At 42.3% G+C, this 15,689-nt stretch overlaps 1 protein-coding gene across 2 annotated transcripts in view; it reads right to left on the reverse strand.

Annotated features, from left to right (window-relative positions):
• CTNNA3 (catenin alpha 3) overlaps positions 1–15,689 on the reverse strand; it is a 416,298-nt gene that overhangs the window by 321,848 nt on the left and 78,761 nt on the right. For both annotated transcript variants that reach the window (XM_059476985.1, XM_059476984.1), the window contains exons 6-7: positions 13,503–13,766; positions 9,310–9,513 (exon numbers count right to left, since the gene is read on the reverse strand). In XM_059476985.1, the coding sequence (XP_059332968.1) occupies positions 9,310–9,513; positions 13,503–13,766 (468 nt within the window). The remainder of the gene's footprint in view (positions 1–9,309; positions 9,514–13,502; positions 13,767–15,689) is intronic.

Below are 15,689 nucleotides of genomic sequence, written 5' to 3' on the forward strand. Positions count from 1 at the left end.
GGATGGTTCCATTGTTTACTTAGCCAGCCTTCTGATCATACACAATGGTCACAAATGCAATTATACAAAATGATAATCTTCCTTTTTATTTTACTTAATTAAGGAAAGAAGAGTAGCATGTCAGGCAGGAACAACAAACAACAACTGGAAAAGAATTCACTAAAAGGAAAATTAAAATAGGAGGGAAGTGCCAATAAATGCTGTTTGTGACCAAAGACAAAGATGTGGTTTTGTTTTTTAGGTCTTGTTTTGGCTTTCTTTTCGGAAAGAAAATGAAAATGTGGAATTTGATTTAGATCTTCAAGTTCCTGATCTCCTTTACCTCACTGTTTAAAGATCTGGCTGAACAACTGAGACCAAGAATTACAATTTTTCTGCAATATGATACAGTACTGATTTCATGAAAAGTGTCCATAAGCTACTTCACTTAAAGCTCCATTGTTCATTCTTCATAACAAATATCAAGAGAAGCTAGGCAAGAAATGAAGCCCAGAAGCCAGCTGACAACTCTGCAGGTGTCTCCACTTGTACCAAAGTGCAGTCACTTCTGGTACTCTCAATGAAGAAGTGCAGCACCTCATGGGCTGCTGGCACACAATATCCTGGATCCAAGGAAAGCAGGGCAAGCACTTCCCTTCAGCCATGCAATAGATCTCTGCAGTCTCAGAATTTCATCTCTGTGATGAAACTCTGCGGGAGGGCTTTTAATCAACCACTTCCCAAATGACTTCTACAAGGTATTGTTTTCTAGAGAGGGTTCATTACAACAGAATTTAACACAGTAACTCTCTTCTTTCATCATCTCAAAATTACCAGAGATTACTGAAATGAAACTTTCCTTTTACTACTTTATGTAATTTCTTGTCCTGGCTTCATTACCCGAATATCCTTCAATCTTCCATTAGTAAATAATGGGATTTACTGTATATTAAAAGGAGCTGGCTGGGTCATCCAGGGCATTGCACAAACACTGCAATTTATTCAGATGTTTGGTATCAGACTCCACAGACTGAAGACAGCAGCAATGTCTGGCCATTATCCAGTCCAGCCTACTGCTTAGAGCAGAGTCAACTCCAGCCAGGCTGGTTTGGGGTTTCCATGGGCCCACAACACCAACATTCCATGAAGAGTCCCCTGAACTATCCAGTTATGATTGATATTTTTAATTAGAACTGATACATAAACAAAAAGTAATTTTCAACCTGCAACAGAATGAAATTTAGAAATATATTTGGACAACAAAAATCAGCTGTGTTATACCAGAGGATTAAAAACCATGACAAATGCACCTGAAACAGCAGACTTCAGTAGCATTCCTAGAAATGGCACCCTGACATTTCAGAAAATGACTAGTCTAACATCTTCTAAAAAACAGGAAACTGTTGAGAAAAATCTTATGTAGTAACAACCATTTCCAATAAACTCTAAAAATAGGAAAATTCTCATAAACTAAACAGCTAGGCAGATGCTGAGTTAACAAATGCTTGATTATTTTTAATGCTTGTTTATTACCATAATCAAGGATTTATTTCATCTTGGGGAGAGCAAATGCTGCTGTGTTGAAGGTTTCTTGAACAAAATTTAGTCTTGAGCCCAACATATTTTCATATATTGGTGTGGTGCTGCCAGGTGTGCTACATACAAACTCCTGACTCCTGCAGGGAGTGACCCCACAGAGCCACGAGCTGTGGCACCCCAGTGCAGAGCTGATCAATCCTGACACAGCTCAGAAGCAGCCCAGGAAAAGCAGGGTGAAGGACAGAAAAGCCCCCATTATCCTTCTCCAGCTCACGTGCACAGATCCCAGATTACTGCAGGGTCTGCAAGGGCATCTATAATCAGGTACATGTAACTGCAGCTTATTTTTCAGCTGTAAATCTATTTGGGGAATTCACTGGACTACTTCTGTCTTTTAAGTACACTTAAGATCCTCCTCCTTAACAATTCATATCTAATTTCCCCATAAAACAAAATGTTCACTGAAAGTTAACATTTAAAAATGATTTTCAATTATACATACTGCATACAAAACAGAAGAAAATCCTCTGTAGGAGTGTTCAAAGTCAACTCAATCAACTACTCAGACAATGTGAACAACAAAATAATGAAAACTACATATTTTCTTGCATAAATGCCAGCATAATATACCATATAGGCATACCAATTTTACTGCAATACATCCTTTTTTGAAAAACATAACACTCAATAAAGTCATCAAAAAACCCAGCCATGAATAAGAAAAGAACTGAGTGACACTTCCCACCCACACATGGAAATTCTTCTAGTTTACATTTTGACATACCTCAATTTCAAACTTCTCTGGAACACCAGGTTTCTTAAGAAGTTTAAGTATGAAGAGGACAGTAAAGTAAGCACATTCCAATCCACTCTTTTTGTAAAAAGGCACAAATAAAAGTGGGTTTCATCTGCTCAGAAATAAAAAACAGATTTAAAACCAAGGATTTCCAGAAGTCAGTCACTTCAACCCCTTCCATTAATAACCAGAAGCCATTCTGTTCCTGAAGACTTTAACATGGAATTTCCTCAAACTCCTTGTTACCAAGGCTGGGGTCAGTTCTCCAGAGAGCAGCTACACAGAGCTTTGCAAGCTGCACACTTGTGAAATAAAGTGGAAGTAACCATAAAGCACAAGTCAAACATCCCCTATTTTACCTCCTCAGGTGTCACTGGCAACCAGGAAAGTGTTAAAATTCTTCCTGGGGAAACCATGAAGCACAAGTAAGGCCAAGCTGAGATATCAGTAAGCTTGAGGCATCTCCACATCCCTCCACTCTCCAAGAGCAAGAATGGCAACAAAAGAGCATAAAAAACCATTATCAATCCCAGTCTCCACATCCAGACAGTGGGTCAGACCTTAAGCTGTTGTTGAAGACTCCTCAATACAGAGGTAGAGCAAGGCATTAGTGCTCCACAGCACCCAAATTTAAGAGCTGAGAACAAGAGCAAGGCCCAGAACCACGCCACCAACAAAAAACCCTCCTGGTTTTCCAGCCATTTTCTGGTTTGAATTTGCAATGCTCACGTTCCAGTAAGTGATCAGAGGCTGAAACCCAGAGAGACACAGCAGCCCAAGTGCCAGCTGCCAGCTGTGTCCCCTCTCCCACAATGGACCCTCCCCATGGCTGTCCAGGCTCTGCACTGCCCACCTTTCCCCAAGGGCTCACCCAGCCCAGCTCCCTCCCTGTCCCTCAGCGATGTGCTCACCCCCAAACAGGTTCATCCTCTCACTGCCAGAAGCTGTGGACACAATCTGGTGGTGCAGGACAAGGCTTGGGAGCCTCGAGGGAAGCCAGTTCCATAAAGCTCCAGGAGCTGCATTCCCAGCAAGGTTCAGGTGTGCCCTACGTGCAGTCCAGGGCGCAGCTGACCATTCTGAGCTCTGCCACAGAGCACACAACACTCCATGGATGGCCAGGGCTTGATGAGCGGTGATATAAATGTGTACTGGGTGGGCAACTTCAGTTCACTTGCTGGTCTGCCTCAAGGTAAAATGTATCACTGCTCTCCTCACAGCTTGTAATGGAAGCACGGCTGGAGAAGCAGGGCTGGCTTGGCTCTGCTCCTGCCACACGCACAGCACAGCTGTGGGACAGCAGGACACAGCAGCTGCCACCACCTGTGGCACAACCCAGACTAAATTACCCATGTCTGACCCAAACACGTAGGTAATCATGACACAAAAACCCAGGTAAGAAACGAACAGTTTTAGAATACACAAGAAGGACATGAAATCAGAACTGAAAAATCAGAAAAATACACACATATGTATCTCCAACCTATAACCATACTAATGAAGCTCAAATAGGATGGAACATTCCAACAGTAAGGGGATTTGAGTTCTAGAAAGCAGCTCTCACAGCAGTGTTCTGACCTGCCCTAGCACTCCAGGAGTGATCTTTACTGAAAGCCAGAGGAAGATGCAGGTAATTGTTCAGGCACACCTCCCTCATTAATGATGGCAGACACAGCAGCACCTGCAGCCCTGAGTGCTGCTCCAACAGCCCCTTCCAGCCAGGCTCAGCACAGCTGCACCGTCCCTGTGCCCCCAGGGAAGGGGTGTCCTCACTGTGACTGATAAAAGCACAACTCACAGAACAGGGAGCTCAGGCTGCTGCACTGCACTGAGCTCAGCAACTCTTCATTGCAAAGGATGAAGAGACAACAGCTTGTCACTAGGAAAAAGCAAGTGCTTATTAGCAGAACAATGTGACTGCTCCAGTGGATACATTATTCCATTACTGTCCACAGGACAGTATGATTCTGTCACTTATAAGGTATCCAAACCCACAGTAGCAATTCCTGTTGCTGGATGTCCTAAAACACAAATGTATCTGCTAACAACCTGTGTCTATGAGTAAAATTCAGAAAGGTTAACAACAGCACACAAATAATTTTGAAGAATTTTTGGAACAATTCAGAAAAAAACCTGCTGCCTTGCAGAAGAATTATAAATGTGTTTGCAATTTCCTGTGTGTCGGAATTACTCTGTGAACAGAAAAATGTATAGGTTCTTGTGGAGACCATTTTGCTTCACTTGGCATTATATGATTCACTGTGATAAAACCTCTGTGAAAAACACTCACATTAAGGCAAGTATCTTCTGAAAAGATGTTTCTCCAAGCTTGCATTAAAAACTCTTTTAAAAAAAAATTAAAAATTTATCTCACTGACACCAAGAAGCTCTTAATCTTTGATGCCTTTGAGGCTTATTAGACACTTTAAATAACAGAGGAAAATAAAAGAAACAAATTTAGGAACACAAAAGCAATACTCCTTATACTCTTTCAAATGTTAGCGCTAATAAATCCTAAGTTCCTGTACAGTTTGTCAGGAAAATTAATCCACAAACACCAGAGGTTTATGTCCAAAAAAGAGACAGAGGAGTCCTGTAACTTTATTCAAATACAGGGAGAGGCCATGGGGCATTTCCCCTGGTGTCTCTCAGAATTTCTGAGGATGCAGCCTCCTTTTTATCCTCATTTCCTGGCCCCATGTCCATCTCTCTTCCCCATTGCCTGAGGTACTTCAGAGGTACAGACTTCCTGAAATGTCTCATACCTGAGACCCCCGTCTAATGTATAACCCTCCCTCTTTTGTTTTCTTTGTGTCAATCCGTGGAATTCCTATGGAATTTATGGTTCTTCCCATCGCTTCTTTCATCTCTCAGTACCCAGTTTTATTTATCAGCAGACCTACAGTTTGTAAGGACAAGTCTCTTTCATTCCATTCATCAATCAGTGGAATCCTTCCCATTGTTTCTTTTCTCTCTCACTGCTAGTTTTACCTGCCAGCAGACCCACAGTTTGTAAAGACAAGTCCCTCATTCGAGTTCAAGCACCGAGGCCCAGCTTCAAAAGAACAGAGAATGCACTTGCCTGTGGAGTACAACAGTGATGCCAAGGAGAGGAAAACTGAATTGTGCTTAAATTGTGCTATGATAGCAAATGGCTGTCATCATCTTTACAGCTCACTCAATTCCCAGGCCTGGCTTGCTGAAACTACTAATAGAAGAGCCAAAAAGACACTGATAAATCAGCACTGTTTCCTGGATCTATCATCTTTTCTTCAGTGAGTTAGAGCTGTGAAATAAAGTAACTGACATCTGGTAATCCTCTCATTGGAAAACTTATTTAACACAGTCTCAGTAATAGCCAGAAACTGTTCTCAGTGAGTGTTTCCATTCATATAAGAAGAGCTCTAAAAGAAACTAAAAACTTGTCATTCCCTCCTGTTATGTAACCACATGCCTTTAAATCTTTTGTATTTTCTCTCTTCTGCTTCCTTGTCTCTGCCACCTTGTGCATTCACTGTGTTCTGCAGCAAATTATATGGCACTTTCCCTTACTGTCATATTTCAACAGCTGCTGTCTGACTTTCTCAAGTCAGTGAGCTGGGTTATGTATTATTCTTTTCCACCTATTGTACATTACATACCCCTAAAACCATGATTATGTCTGAAGTAGAAAAGATCATCACAATTTTGTTTCAAGAGTCTAAAAATGTAAAACCATTTGAGTTAAAATCTTGTAGTTTCACACCAGAGATTCATGGGAAAGCGTTCTTGGGACAAACCCATAGAAACCTTTTGGACTAATATGGGATGCTGTTCACCACATCTGCATCCTGCCACGTGCTCTGGACAGCATCAGAGAGCCACTTATGTTGGAAAAGCCCTTCAAGATCATTGAGTCCAACCATTAAAGGTGGATGCTTTCCTGTATAAAACCTTCAGCCACTTAACAGCAAACCCTGACCCACCTTTGAACAGACATTGCAAGAGAAATCTGCTACAAGAATGTACTGAAGATTTACATTCCAAGCTAACCAGAGCTGAAGAAATCTCACTATCTAACCCATATGTAAAGCACTTCCAGAGAGCTTCAAGGATTAAGCCTGCATTCAACAGCATTTTGATTAAAACTTTCACAGCATCTCTCTCTGGTGTAAGGGCTGAAACACAATTTGACTTTAACAAAGTATCTAAACTTCCAATAAACAATGAGAAATATCAAAAAGTACGATATCTGTCAGATGAAAAAAAAAAATCTGACATGCATAATTATTTTAGTCCCTAACCTACATTATCCTAAGGACAATAGAATAAGACAAAGTAAAGAGTCTCATTAGAACAGCTTTCAATTGTGTTAACTGCTATGACTTACAGAACAAAAGGGAATTTCAGCTCCCAAAAAGGGAACAAATATCTGTATCACACAATTGTTCCCTCAATATGCTCAGTGAATCATCCTGAGGTATCTTTAGAAAAGAACATTATGCCTACAGATAATGTTTACAGATGAAAAGCATGAGATTAACATTGTGTACCCATATTAACAGTATTGAGTCTCCACTGTTTCAACATTTACCTGCCAGATGTAACAAGTGTCAAACCCATTCTTCAAATCTAAAAGAAAAATCAATTCTAAAACGCAAACTACGTTCCTTTTCTAATTCACAGCTACAAGCATGTCAGACAATCAGATTTCTGGATTTACCCAACACTCCTGTCTTCCCAATATAGCAATTTAGTCATTCTAACACTTGTAAATCGGTGCTCTTCTTCTCTTCTGGTGACAACACCCTACTCAAAAACAACACTAACAGATTGCTTACCTTTTAAGAAATTCTTATTTAAATTGTTGCATTCTACAGGAGCAGAGATGACATTTCCAAACTCTGGGCTAGGAAGTGGTATTACCAAAATTCTTGTTTCTGGCATATGAAAGATTGTCTGTTCTGAATCAGTGACAGTTCACAACAAGCATAAAATAACCTTAATGTACATTTTATCTGTGGTACGGCATTTTCCACAGACTTTATATACACAACACAATTAATACAATTTATACTCATGCTGGGGATGTGCATTTAGTTTTCGCTTACATTTCTGGAGGAAAATGTCCCTTTCAACCTTTTAAAGATCATTTTGTGAAATGCAGGTTAAACTGCACTTCAATGCTTAGCTAAATGCTAAGCTCCCAGAGCAGGAGGTGCTGAGGCAGGCCTGAGCTGGGCCCTGTGTTACTCAGTGGCCACGCATTACTCAGTCGCCCTGTGTTTGTTACTCACTTGCCCTGTGCTTGTTACTCACTTGCCCTGTGCTTGTTACTCAATCGCCTTGTGTTTGTTACTCACTTGCCCCATGTTTGTTACTCACTTGCCCCGTGTTTGTTACTCACTTGCCTTGTGTTTGTTACTCACTTGCCTTGTGTTTGTTACTCACTTGCCCCGTGTTTGCTACTCAAATCGCCCTATGTTTGTTACTCAGTTGCCCCATATTTGTTACTTACTTGCCCTGTGTTTGTTAATCAGTTGCCCCATGTTTGTTACTCAGTTGCCCTGCATTATGCAGCGGCCCTGTGTCTGTTACTCAGTTGCCCCCTGTTACTCAGTCCCCTGTGTTTAATGTCACTCAGTTACACTGCATTCCCTACTCAGTGCCCCAGTTCAATACTCAGTGCCCCGTGACTGTTACTCAGTTCCCCCATGTTCATTACTCAGTGCCCTGTGTGTGTTAGTTCCCCCTTGTGTGTCCCTCAGTTCCCCCACATTCGCTACTCAGCTCCCCCATGTTTGTTACTCAGTTCCCCCCTGTTCATTACTCAGCTCCCCGTGTTCGTTACTCAGTTCTGTGTTTGTTACTCAGTTCCCCCATGTGTTACTCAGCTCCCCGCATTCGTTACTCAGCTCCCCACATTCGTTACTCAGTTCCCCGTGTTCGTTACCCAGCTCCCCCCTGTTCATTACTCAGCTGCCCCATGTTTGTTACTCAGTCCTGTGTTCGTTACTCAGTTCCCCCATGTGTTACTCAGCTCCCCCGCATTCGTTACTCAGTTCCCCACATTCGGTACTCAGTTCCCCGTGTTCGTTACCCAGCTCCCCCCTGTTCATTACTCAGCTGCCCCATGTCTGTTACTCAGTGCCCCATGTTCATTACTCAGTTCCCTCCATCTATTACTCAGTTCCCCATGTCCAGTACTCAGCTCTCCCGCGTTCCATACTCAGGTGCCCGTGTTCATTACTCAGTTCCCCACGTTCATTACTCAGCTCCCCATGTTCATTACTCCATTGCCCCGTGTTCATTACTCCACTCCCCCGCGTTCGGTACTCCATTCCCCTGTGTTTGTTACTCCATGCCCCCGCATTCATTACTCCATTCCCTCATGTTCATTACTCAGCTCCCCACGTTCGTTACTCAGCTCCCCACGTTCGTTGCTCCATTCCCCCGTGTTTGTTACTCCATTCCCCCATGCTCGTTACTCTGTTCCCCCGTGTTCGTTACTCAGTTCCCCTGTGTTCATTACTCAGTTCCTTGTGTTCATTACTCCATTCCCCCGCGTTCACTACTCCATTCCCCCGTGTTCATTACTCAGTTCCCTGTGTTCATTACTCCATTCCCCCACATTCATTACTCCATTCCCCCATGTTCACTACTCCATTCCCCTGCGTTCACTACTCAGCTCCCCGTGTTCATTACTCAGTGCCCCCGCGTTCATTACTCCATTCCCCCACATTCATTACTCCATTCCTCCGCGTTCGTTACTCCATATCCCCGCATTCATTACTCCATTCCCCCGCATTCACTACTCCATTCCCCCATGTTCACTACTCCATTCCCCCGCGTTCATTACTCAATTCCCGCACGTTCACTACTCAGCTCCCCGTGTTCATTACTCAGTGCCCCCGCGTTCATTACTCCATTCCCCCACATTCATTACTCCATTCCCGCACGTTCATTACTCCCTTCCCCCACATTCACCACTCCATTCCCCCACGCTGGTCACTCACGGAGCGCAGGTACTCGGCCAGCAGCTCCTGCAGGGCCTGGCGGATGGCGCTGCACTCGGCGATGATGCGCTCGCGGTGCGAGTCCCGCGTGCACGAGGAGTCGGCCAGCAGCGCCGCCCCGCTGATGATCGCCTCCAGCCGCTGCTCCAGGGACGGCCTCACCTTCTCCTCGCTCACCGCCACAGCATCCAGCACTATTAAATTCTGGAAAAAAAGAGGAGCACAGGTAAGAAAAGTCAGTTCAGTGAAGCTGCTGCTTTACTTTGTACTTGCAGGAACTGCAGTGACATTATGCTTCCCAGATGTGCTGCTGGCCCTTTCCACTGGAAGCATCCAAAATCCTTCTGACCATGGCAGATTCGCTTTTCCCTAGTGGGGCTAAACACAGAGGTCATTTGCAGACAAACCCAGGCTCTCTCTGCCATTCAGAGTCTCAGACCAGAGATTAAGCTCTGTTTCAAAGAGGGGTTCGATGCCTATAAACTTTAGTCTTCTAGAGATCAGGAGAACCTCTGGATTTAACTCAGAGCCAGCAGTGCTAGCTCACAGCTGAGAAAGCTGAGTCAGATTACATGAGGAGTCTGGTTCTGCTGACTTTTAGTCTAAGCAATCCCACACTGTGGCAGAAAGTCACTGCTGCCACTTTTAACAGGCTTAATATGGGCAAAGATAAAAACTGCAGCTTTTGTTTAACAATTATTTTTCCAAAGGACATAGATATAACTGTCCTTTTGCTTTTCAGTAGGTAGGGCAAACAAAAGCAGACAATTCTTTTGGCTTGATAAAATTAATTACATTTGTGTGGAAAGCAAATCTTCTAAAGAGAGAGAAAAGGAGACTATGAGATTTTCATAAAACAGCAAAGTAAGTCTATTTGAGCTTCAGCATTTGAAGAAATTTACACCAGTAACTGTTAATATACCTGAACATCTGAACCTGTGTCATTATGGTCCTAATCTCCAAACCTGGATTCCACATACACCTGTTCACCTCTTACATCACATCCATAGGTGGTGTCAAGCTTTCAGAAGAAATATTAAACGAGAAAACTATGCCAGATACCATGATAGGGAATTTAGGTAAATCAGAACTTATCTGTGCTTATCCACTAAGTGCCAGACTAACTGCAAACTGGAGGATTTTAATTATTTTTTTCAGTTTAGATTTAACAAGCTGATTTCAGGGACTATCTAGCTTAAGCTAGAAACGAAAGTGTTATATTAGAACACCATAAGATAAAAGCTTAAACAGTGAGGCAAGGAGACTTGAGTCACAAGCTTGTGTGAGAGATTTGAAACTCTGCCTCCCTCATTCCTGTCAGAGCCCTTAGCACCCAGGTGCTCTGGGGTCACTCACACCTGCTCAAGCTGTGCCACAGGGCCACCCTTCCCTGCAGCAGCAGCTTCCCTGCAAGCTCCTGCATCTCCAGCAGCCCCTCAATGCCAAGCTGCACATGCAGTGCCCATCACAATGCAAAACACACCTGGCAGGTACAACACTGAAGTGCTGCTGCAGAAAAACAGCTCCATTGTCTGGGGAAAACTCAGACACATGTGGTGGCCACAGCCAATTATACAATCAGCTGGAAAAATTACTGCCTTCAAATCTCAGCTGACCCAAAACAGAAATGTCCTCCTTTGGGAGACAATTAGGAGAAAGTTTACACCAACATGGACAAATAGCACTGGCCAAAAAGCTACTATGGTTCATCTCTGAATAAAAAATAATCTAGGCAGTAACAGCCAGGAAAACATGATTTCAGACTCTGCCCTACAGATAAAATTCTTCAAATGATTTCATTACTTATTCATAATCAGTACAGCTACACAAGAAAGAGAAGACACAATGAGAAGACACCAGGCACATGGGAAGCAGTCTCTGGTGGGTTTGATTTAACAGGCTGAACACTGGTCAGCTACTCTGAAGCAGCTCAAGCTTAAGAGAGCATTTAAGAGGAGTGATTAGATCCCTGTTTTCTCCCTCACTGGTGTGAACCAGGAAAAAAAGAGGGCCCATGGGAATGCAGAAACTTGGTTGTATTTGGTGAAGTTCTGCAGTGACTTACAGCCTTTTGGCATCTCACTGTAACTGCTCAGCTGGATGGCCACAGTCACCCAAGGACCACAGAGACTCAGGTATGCAGGACCTGCATCATTTTGTGAGAAATGTCTTTGCACTAACAAGGTGAAAGACCAGGGAAAGGCATTAGATAACCTGCACCCAATATGCTCTTAATATGCAATTAAATTTTAAAGTTACAATTTTGTGTTTATTTATAAATGACACAGTAGTTATAGGGAACCTTTAAGAGAAATTGTTGAGAATCTACTGATTTAAGAGTTAGCTGCTCTAATTTTACTGGTGGTTTCCTCACCTATAAATCTCTAATAACTTTCACAGTGCCAGCACTGGCAAAGGAAGAATGATATTGCAAAACATCTAGATACTAGATTGTTGGGTAAGCTCCGAGATACATTTCCACACTATAAACATTTAATGAGATTTGTTCCCACCAGACTATTTATTGCATCAATCTATTTCATGGCACTGTATTTGCAACAAGAAGATAGAGCAAAGGTTATTTCAGGTCCTTAGCCAACAGAACTTTCTGTAAAGCGAGAAAAGTGTAACCATCTAACTCATAAAATCATTTCTGAAGTTAAATGCTCTATAAATTGTGCTTTATCTAACTCACACAGCTTCAATTCCCATTTGTGCTACCCAGGTAAAAATATATTTACAACTTGATAAACAAATGCTTTTTACAACCATCAGACTTCTATGTTCCAAGTAAAACCAAATTCAATTCAAAATGCTTTTCCCCCCATTTTGTGTACATCAAAAATTTCAAATTTTAGAACAAAAATAAATGTTACTGCATTTTTAAACAATACTGCTTACACAGAGTCAAGATTAATTCATCTGCAGTAATAAAATGCATTCCTTTTGATGTTTCTTATTTTTTTTAATTTTTAAGCAATCCAGGTAAATCCAGGGTCTCATATAAGGAATCTCATTTGTCATTCACAGCTACATTTTAACATGTTATGTATTACACTTACATGTTTCTTTTTACTCCCATTTATTAGGGAGATAGATTAGGAACTGTAATTTCAAAACCTGTAATGTGCAATTGCAGCCTGCTCCTCTGTGGGGAACAACCTGTCTGCTTTGACTTTGAGCACGCCAGAGAGGCCTTTTTTTGATCAATAACCTGCCACTACAAAATCTGTGTCATATTTCTATGTGTTTGTTTCATCTTCCTTTGAAAATTTTAGATAAAAATCTACTACCATCAGTCCTAACATCAGTTATCCTGAAAATGTATCACAGTCTTAGCACTGGGACGCTGAGATCTGCTAAGTCCAAGAATTCACAATCAAAACCACCCATATGTGCAAATGTGTTTAGAAACATACATTCCTCGTGTTGATCTGGGCCTACATCAGTTACACCACATGAAGATCATGGTCTGTAGCCTCACCTACAGGAGATCTTTCACCATTTCTGGCAGGACAATGGAAAATTACCCTGGTGAGAGCCAGAGCAGCCATGAGAAAAAGGAAAAACTCCATAGAAAAACTTCAGATGAGGTCAGGAACAAAGAAAGTGCTGCCTTCCCCCAGATGTTTGCTTCACTAATGGAAGCAGAAATGCAGAGGTGGTGAAAGCATATTAGCTATGTCACTTTATTTAATGATAAGCAGCAAATATAATGAGGTTTCTGAATTGCTCGATTATAGAAATTACAGAATGATCCCACTGACACATTCTGGAGACAAGGACTCAGCTTGCATGGCAGCAGCTCAAATGCAGCCAGGGCAGCAGTGGGCACTGTCAGCTGGGAATCACTTCTGGGCACACTCAACTCTGGGTTCTGCCCCCTTCCTGCAGGATGTGTCCGTCTGTCTGTCTGTCCCAGCAGCAGGGACACAACTGCAGCTGACTCTGCCCTCTGTTCAAAGGGAGCCAAACACTGAACACGCATGAACCTTAACTCCAAACTCCTCTGAAGAAAATGAAATCATTTCAATGAACCATCTCAATGAAATCATTTCAAGTGATACTACTTAGACTAGGACTAAGCAGAGCAACAATCTTTAATGCCTTTAGGCTCATCATTTATGGTACCAATAGTTGTTAAAAAATTAAAAAACTTTTCCAAAATACTGCAATCTCACACGTTTACATACCTCAAGCTCATCAAGTGCACTTCCCAGAGTAGCTGTACGAGGCGCAGGTTGCTCCACTTTATTTCCAACTCCTTGGGAAGCATTAGAAATTACATTGAGAGCATTCTGTATTTCATTGCAAATTGAATCCTTGCTGGCTGTAAGGGATGCAACATCTGAATGTTCCAAACAAGCTGAACATATTGAATGTAGGAATGCAGAATTTTCCTTCAGGGATACACGTGCTGCAGCAATTTCATCTCGCTGATTGCTAGATTTCAAATCCTGCCAGCAAAAGAACACGCTGTTTATTTCCAAGAGCACTCCAAAACTGACACACATAAACATTTTTCCATTTCTATCTCTGCCCTGCTTAAGGAAACATCAAGTTAAATTCATCAAAGTTTGTGAAAACAGACTGTACCGATAGTTACAACTGAATCATCATTACCTCATGAGAAATGAACAAAGTATGTGTAAAAAAACCACCATTTTTAGTGTGTCTTACAACCAGCACCACGAACTGTGATTTGCTTGTGTTTAAGCAGTTTTCCTCTGAGCAAACCGCCCTGGAAATGAGCTGTCTTTCCTCCTAGCCATGTCTTTCCTTGGTGGCAATGGAGAAGGACAGAGGTGCACACAGAGTTAAGGCATTCTGTAATTGCTGCATCTGAACAAACTCCCCGTGTTTGTTGCCCTGCCCCAGCAGCCTCTGTATTGAGCTGCAGAACAGCAGGCAGGTCACGGACACCAATCCTGCACTCCCCAGAAAGGGGAAGCATGGAAGGTGTGGAAATGAAAAACCTGCTTGAGAGAAGCCACCTTGAGGTGCCTGAGGGGGCTGCCTCCCCTCTGACCCTGCTGCCAAAGCACTCGGGGATCTTACCACACCCACCTTGTTCCTCCCTTGCCCACCAGCCCTCCTTGAAACCCTACAGCCTCCCACCAACAGACACATGGGACACAGAACACCCCAGTGCCACTGAACTGGCCCCAGGAATCAATCATGGGCACTGCTATTTGGACAGCTGAAAGTTCCGGACTTTGGGACAACCACAGAGTCGACATCGGGCTGCACGGAGCCTCCTGCCTCATCCTGTTTTACTGCAGACATTTTCCCCGCTTCTTCTGCATCATGTCCCCTTGAAGAGAAAACTAATAGATATTTGTAAAATGGCTTGGGTGAAGGAGACAGGGGAAAAATAAAAAAGGGAAAATAGCACATCTGAGCCTGTGGCACCAGATTCAAATGATAAGAAGAGGCACAATGAAGAATGAACAAGTAAATGCATACAAAACTTCTCACAGCCTGCCCACAGGCAATCTGAAGTCTAATTATTTTCCTTTGCATTGCATCAGGCTCTATATGCATTATTTACAAAAGCATCACAGTACCCACTTCTCACTGCATGAAGTTTTTAAGTTTATGGCTGTAAAGCATTTGATATTAAATGAACCAGTCCCGTATTTTTAAAATCTCATTTAGTCCAAGATATGCATAGGACATAGGATTGCCTCTTACTTCCTCAGGCTAACTTAGAAATCTCAGGGATATAAGTAACAAAAAAAGCCCCAAAAGCAAACAAAATGAAAGAGATGTAGTCTTAAGCAGGAGCAGACAACAGTTTAACCAACTGATCATCTGAATCAGAAAACTGTGTTTTCTTTAGTGTATTAACACATCGTGTATTTTTAAATTTTTAATATGCATATATATAAATGAATCACCACTGTGCAAGAGATATTTTATTGCCCAGTGTGTTCAAATCCAAATGCTCCTGCATCTCCAACCTCAGCAAAGCAGCTGCAATTTGTCCAGTGTGCTGGACTTGCTCAGAAAAGAAATGTTATTTAAGCACTGACTCTGGTTCTAATTAGTGAATCTATCTTTCCTGCAATTATTCCAAGACAGCAGACTGCCCTCTTTTCTCCTGTGCTACAAGGAAGCCACAGACACAGAGATACAATGGAAAGTCAATGCAGCACTCCAGCCTAGCTGGCTTCTATTGTTAACTATTTCTTACTTTGCCACATCATATGCAAACCATCAAAACCAAATTTAAAAATTACTTTTTCCCTCTAAAACAGCCCTGTCTAACCAGGAGTGAGACGATCATAAGAGAACCAAAACTGGTAAACCAGTAGCACAAAGCCAGCAGTCAGTAACAACATCTGGAAAGGTTCAGTAAATGGATGTTTTTGTTTTAC

This window comes from Ammospiza nelsoni, chromosome 8 (assembly GCF_027579445.1).
Source record: "Ammospiza nelsoni isolate bAmmNel1 chromosome 8, bAmmNel1.pri, whole genome shotgun sequence".
Classification (NCBI taxonomy): Eukaryota; Metazoa; Chordata; class Aves; order Passeriformes; family Passerellidae; genus Ammospiza; species Ammospiza nelsoni.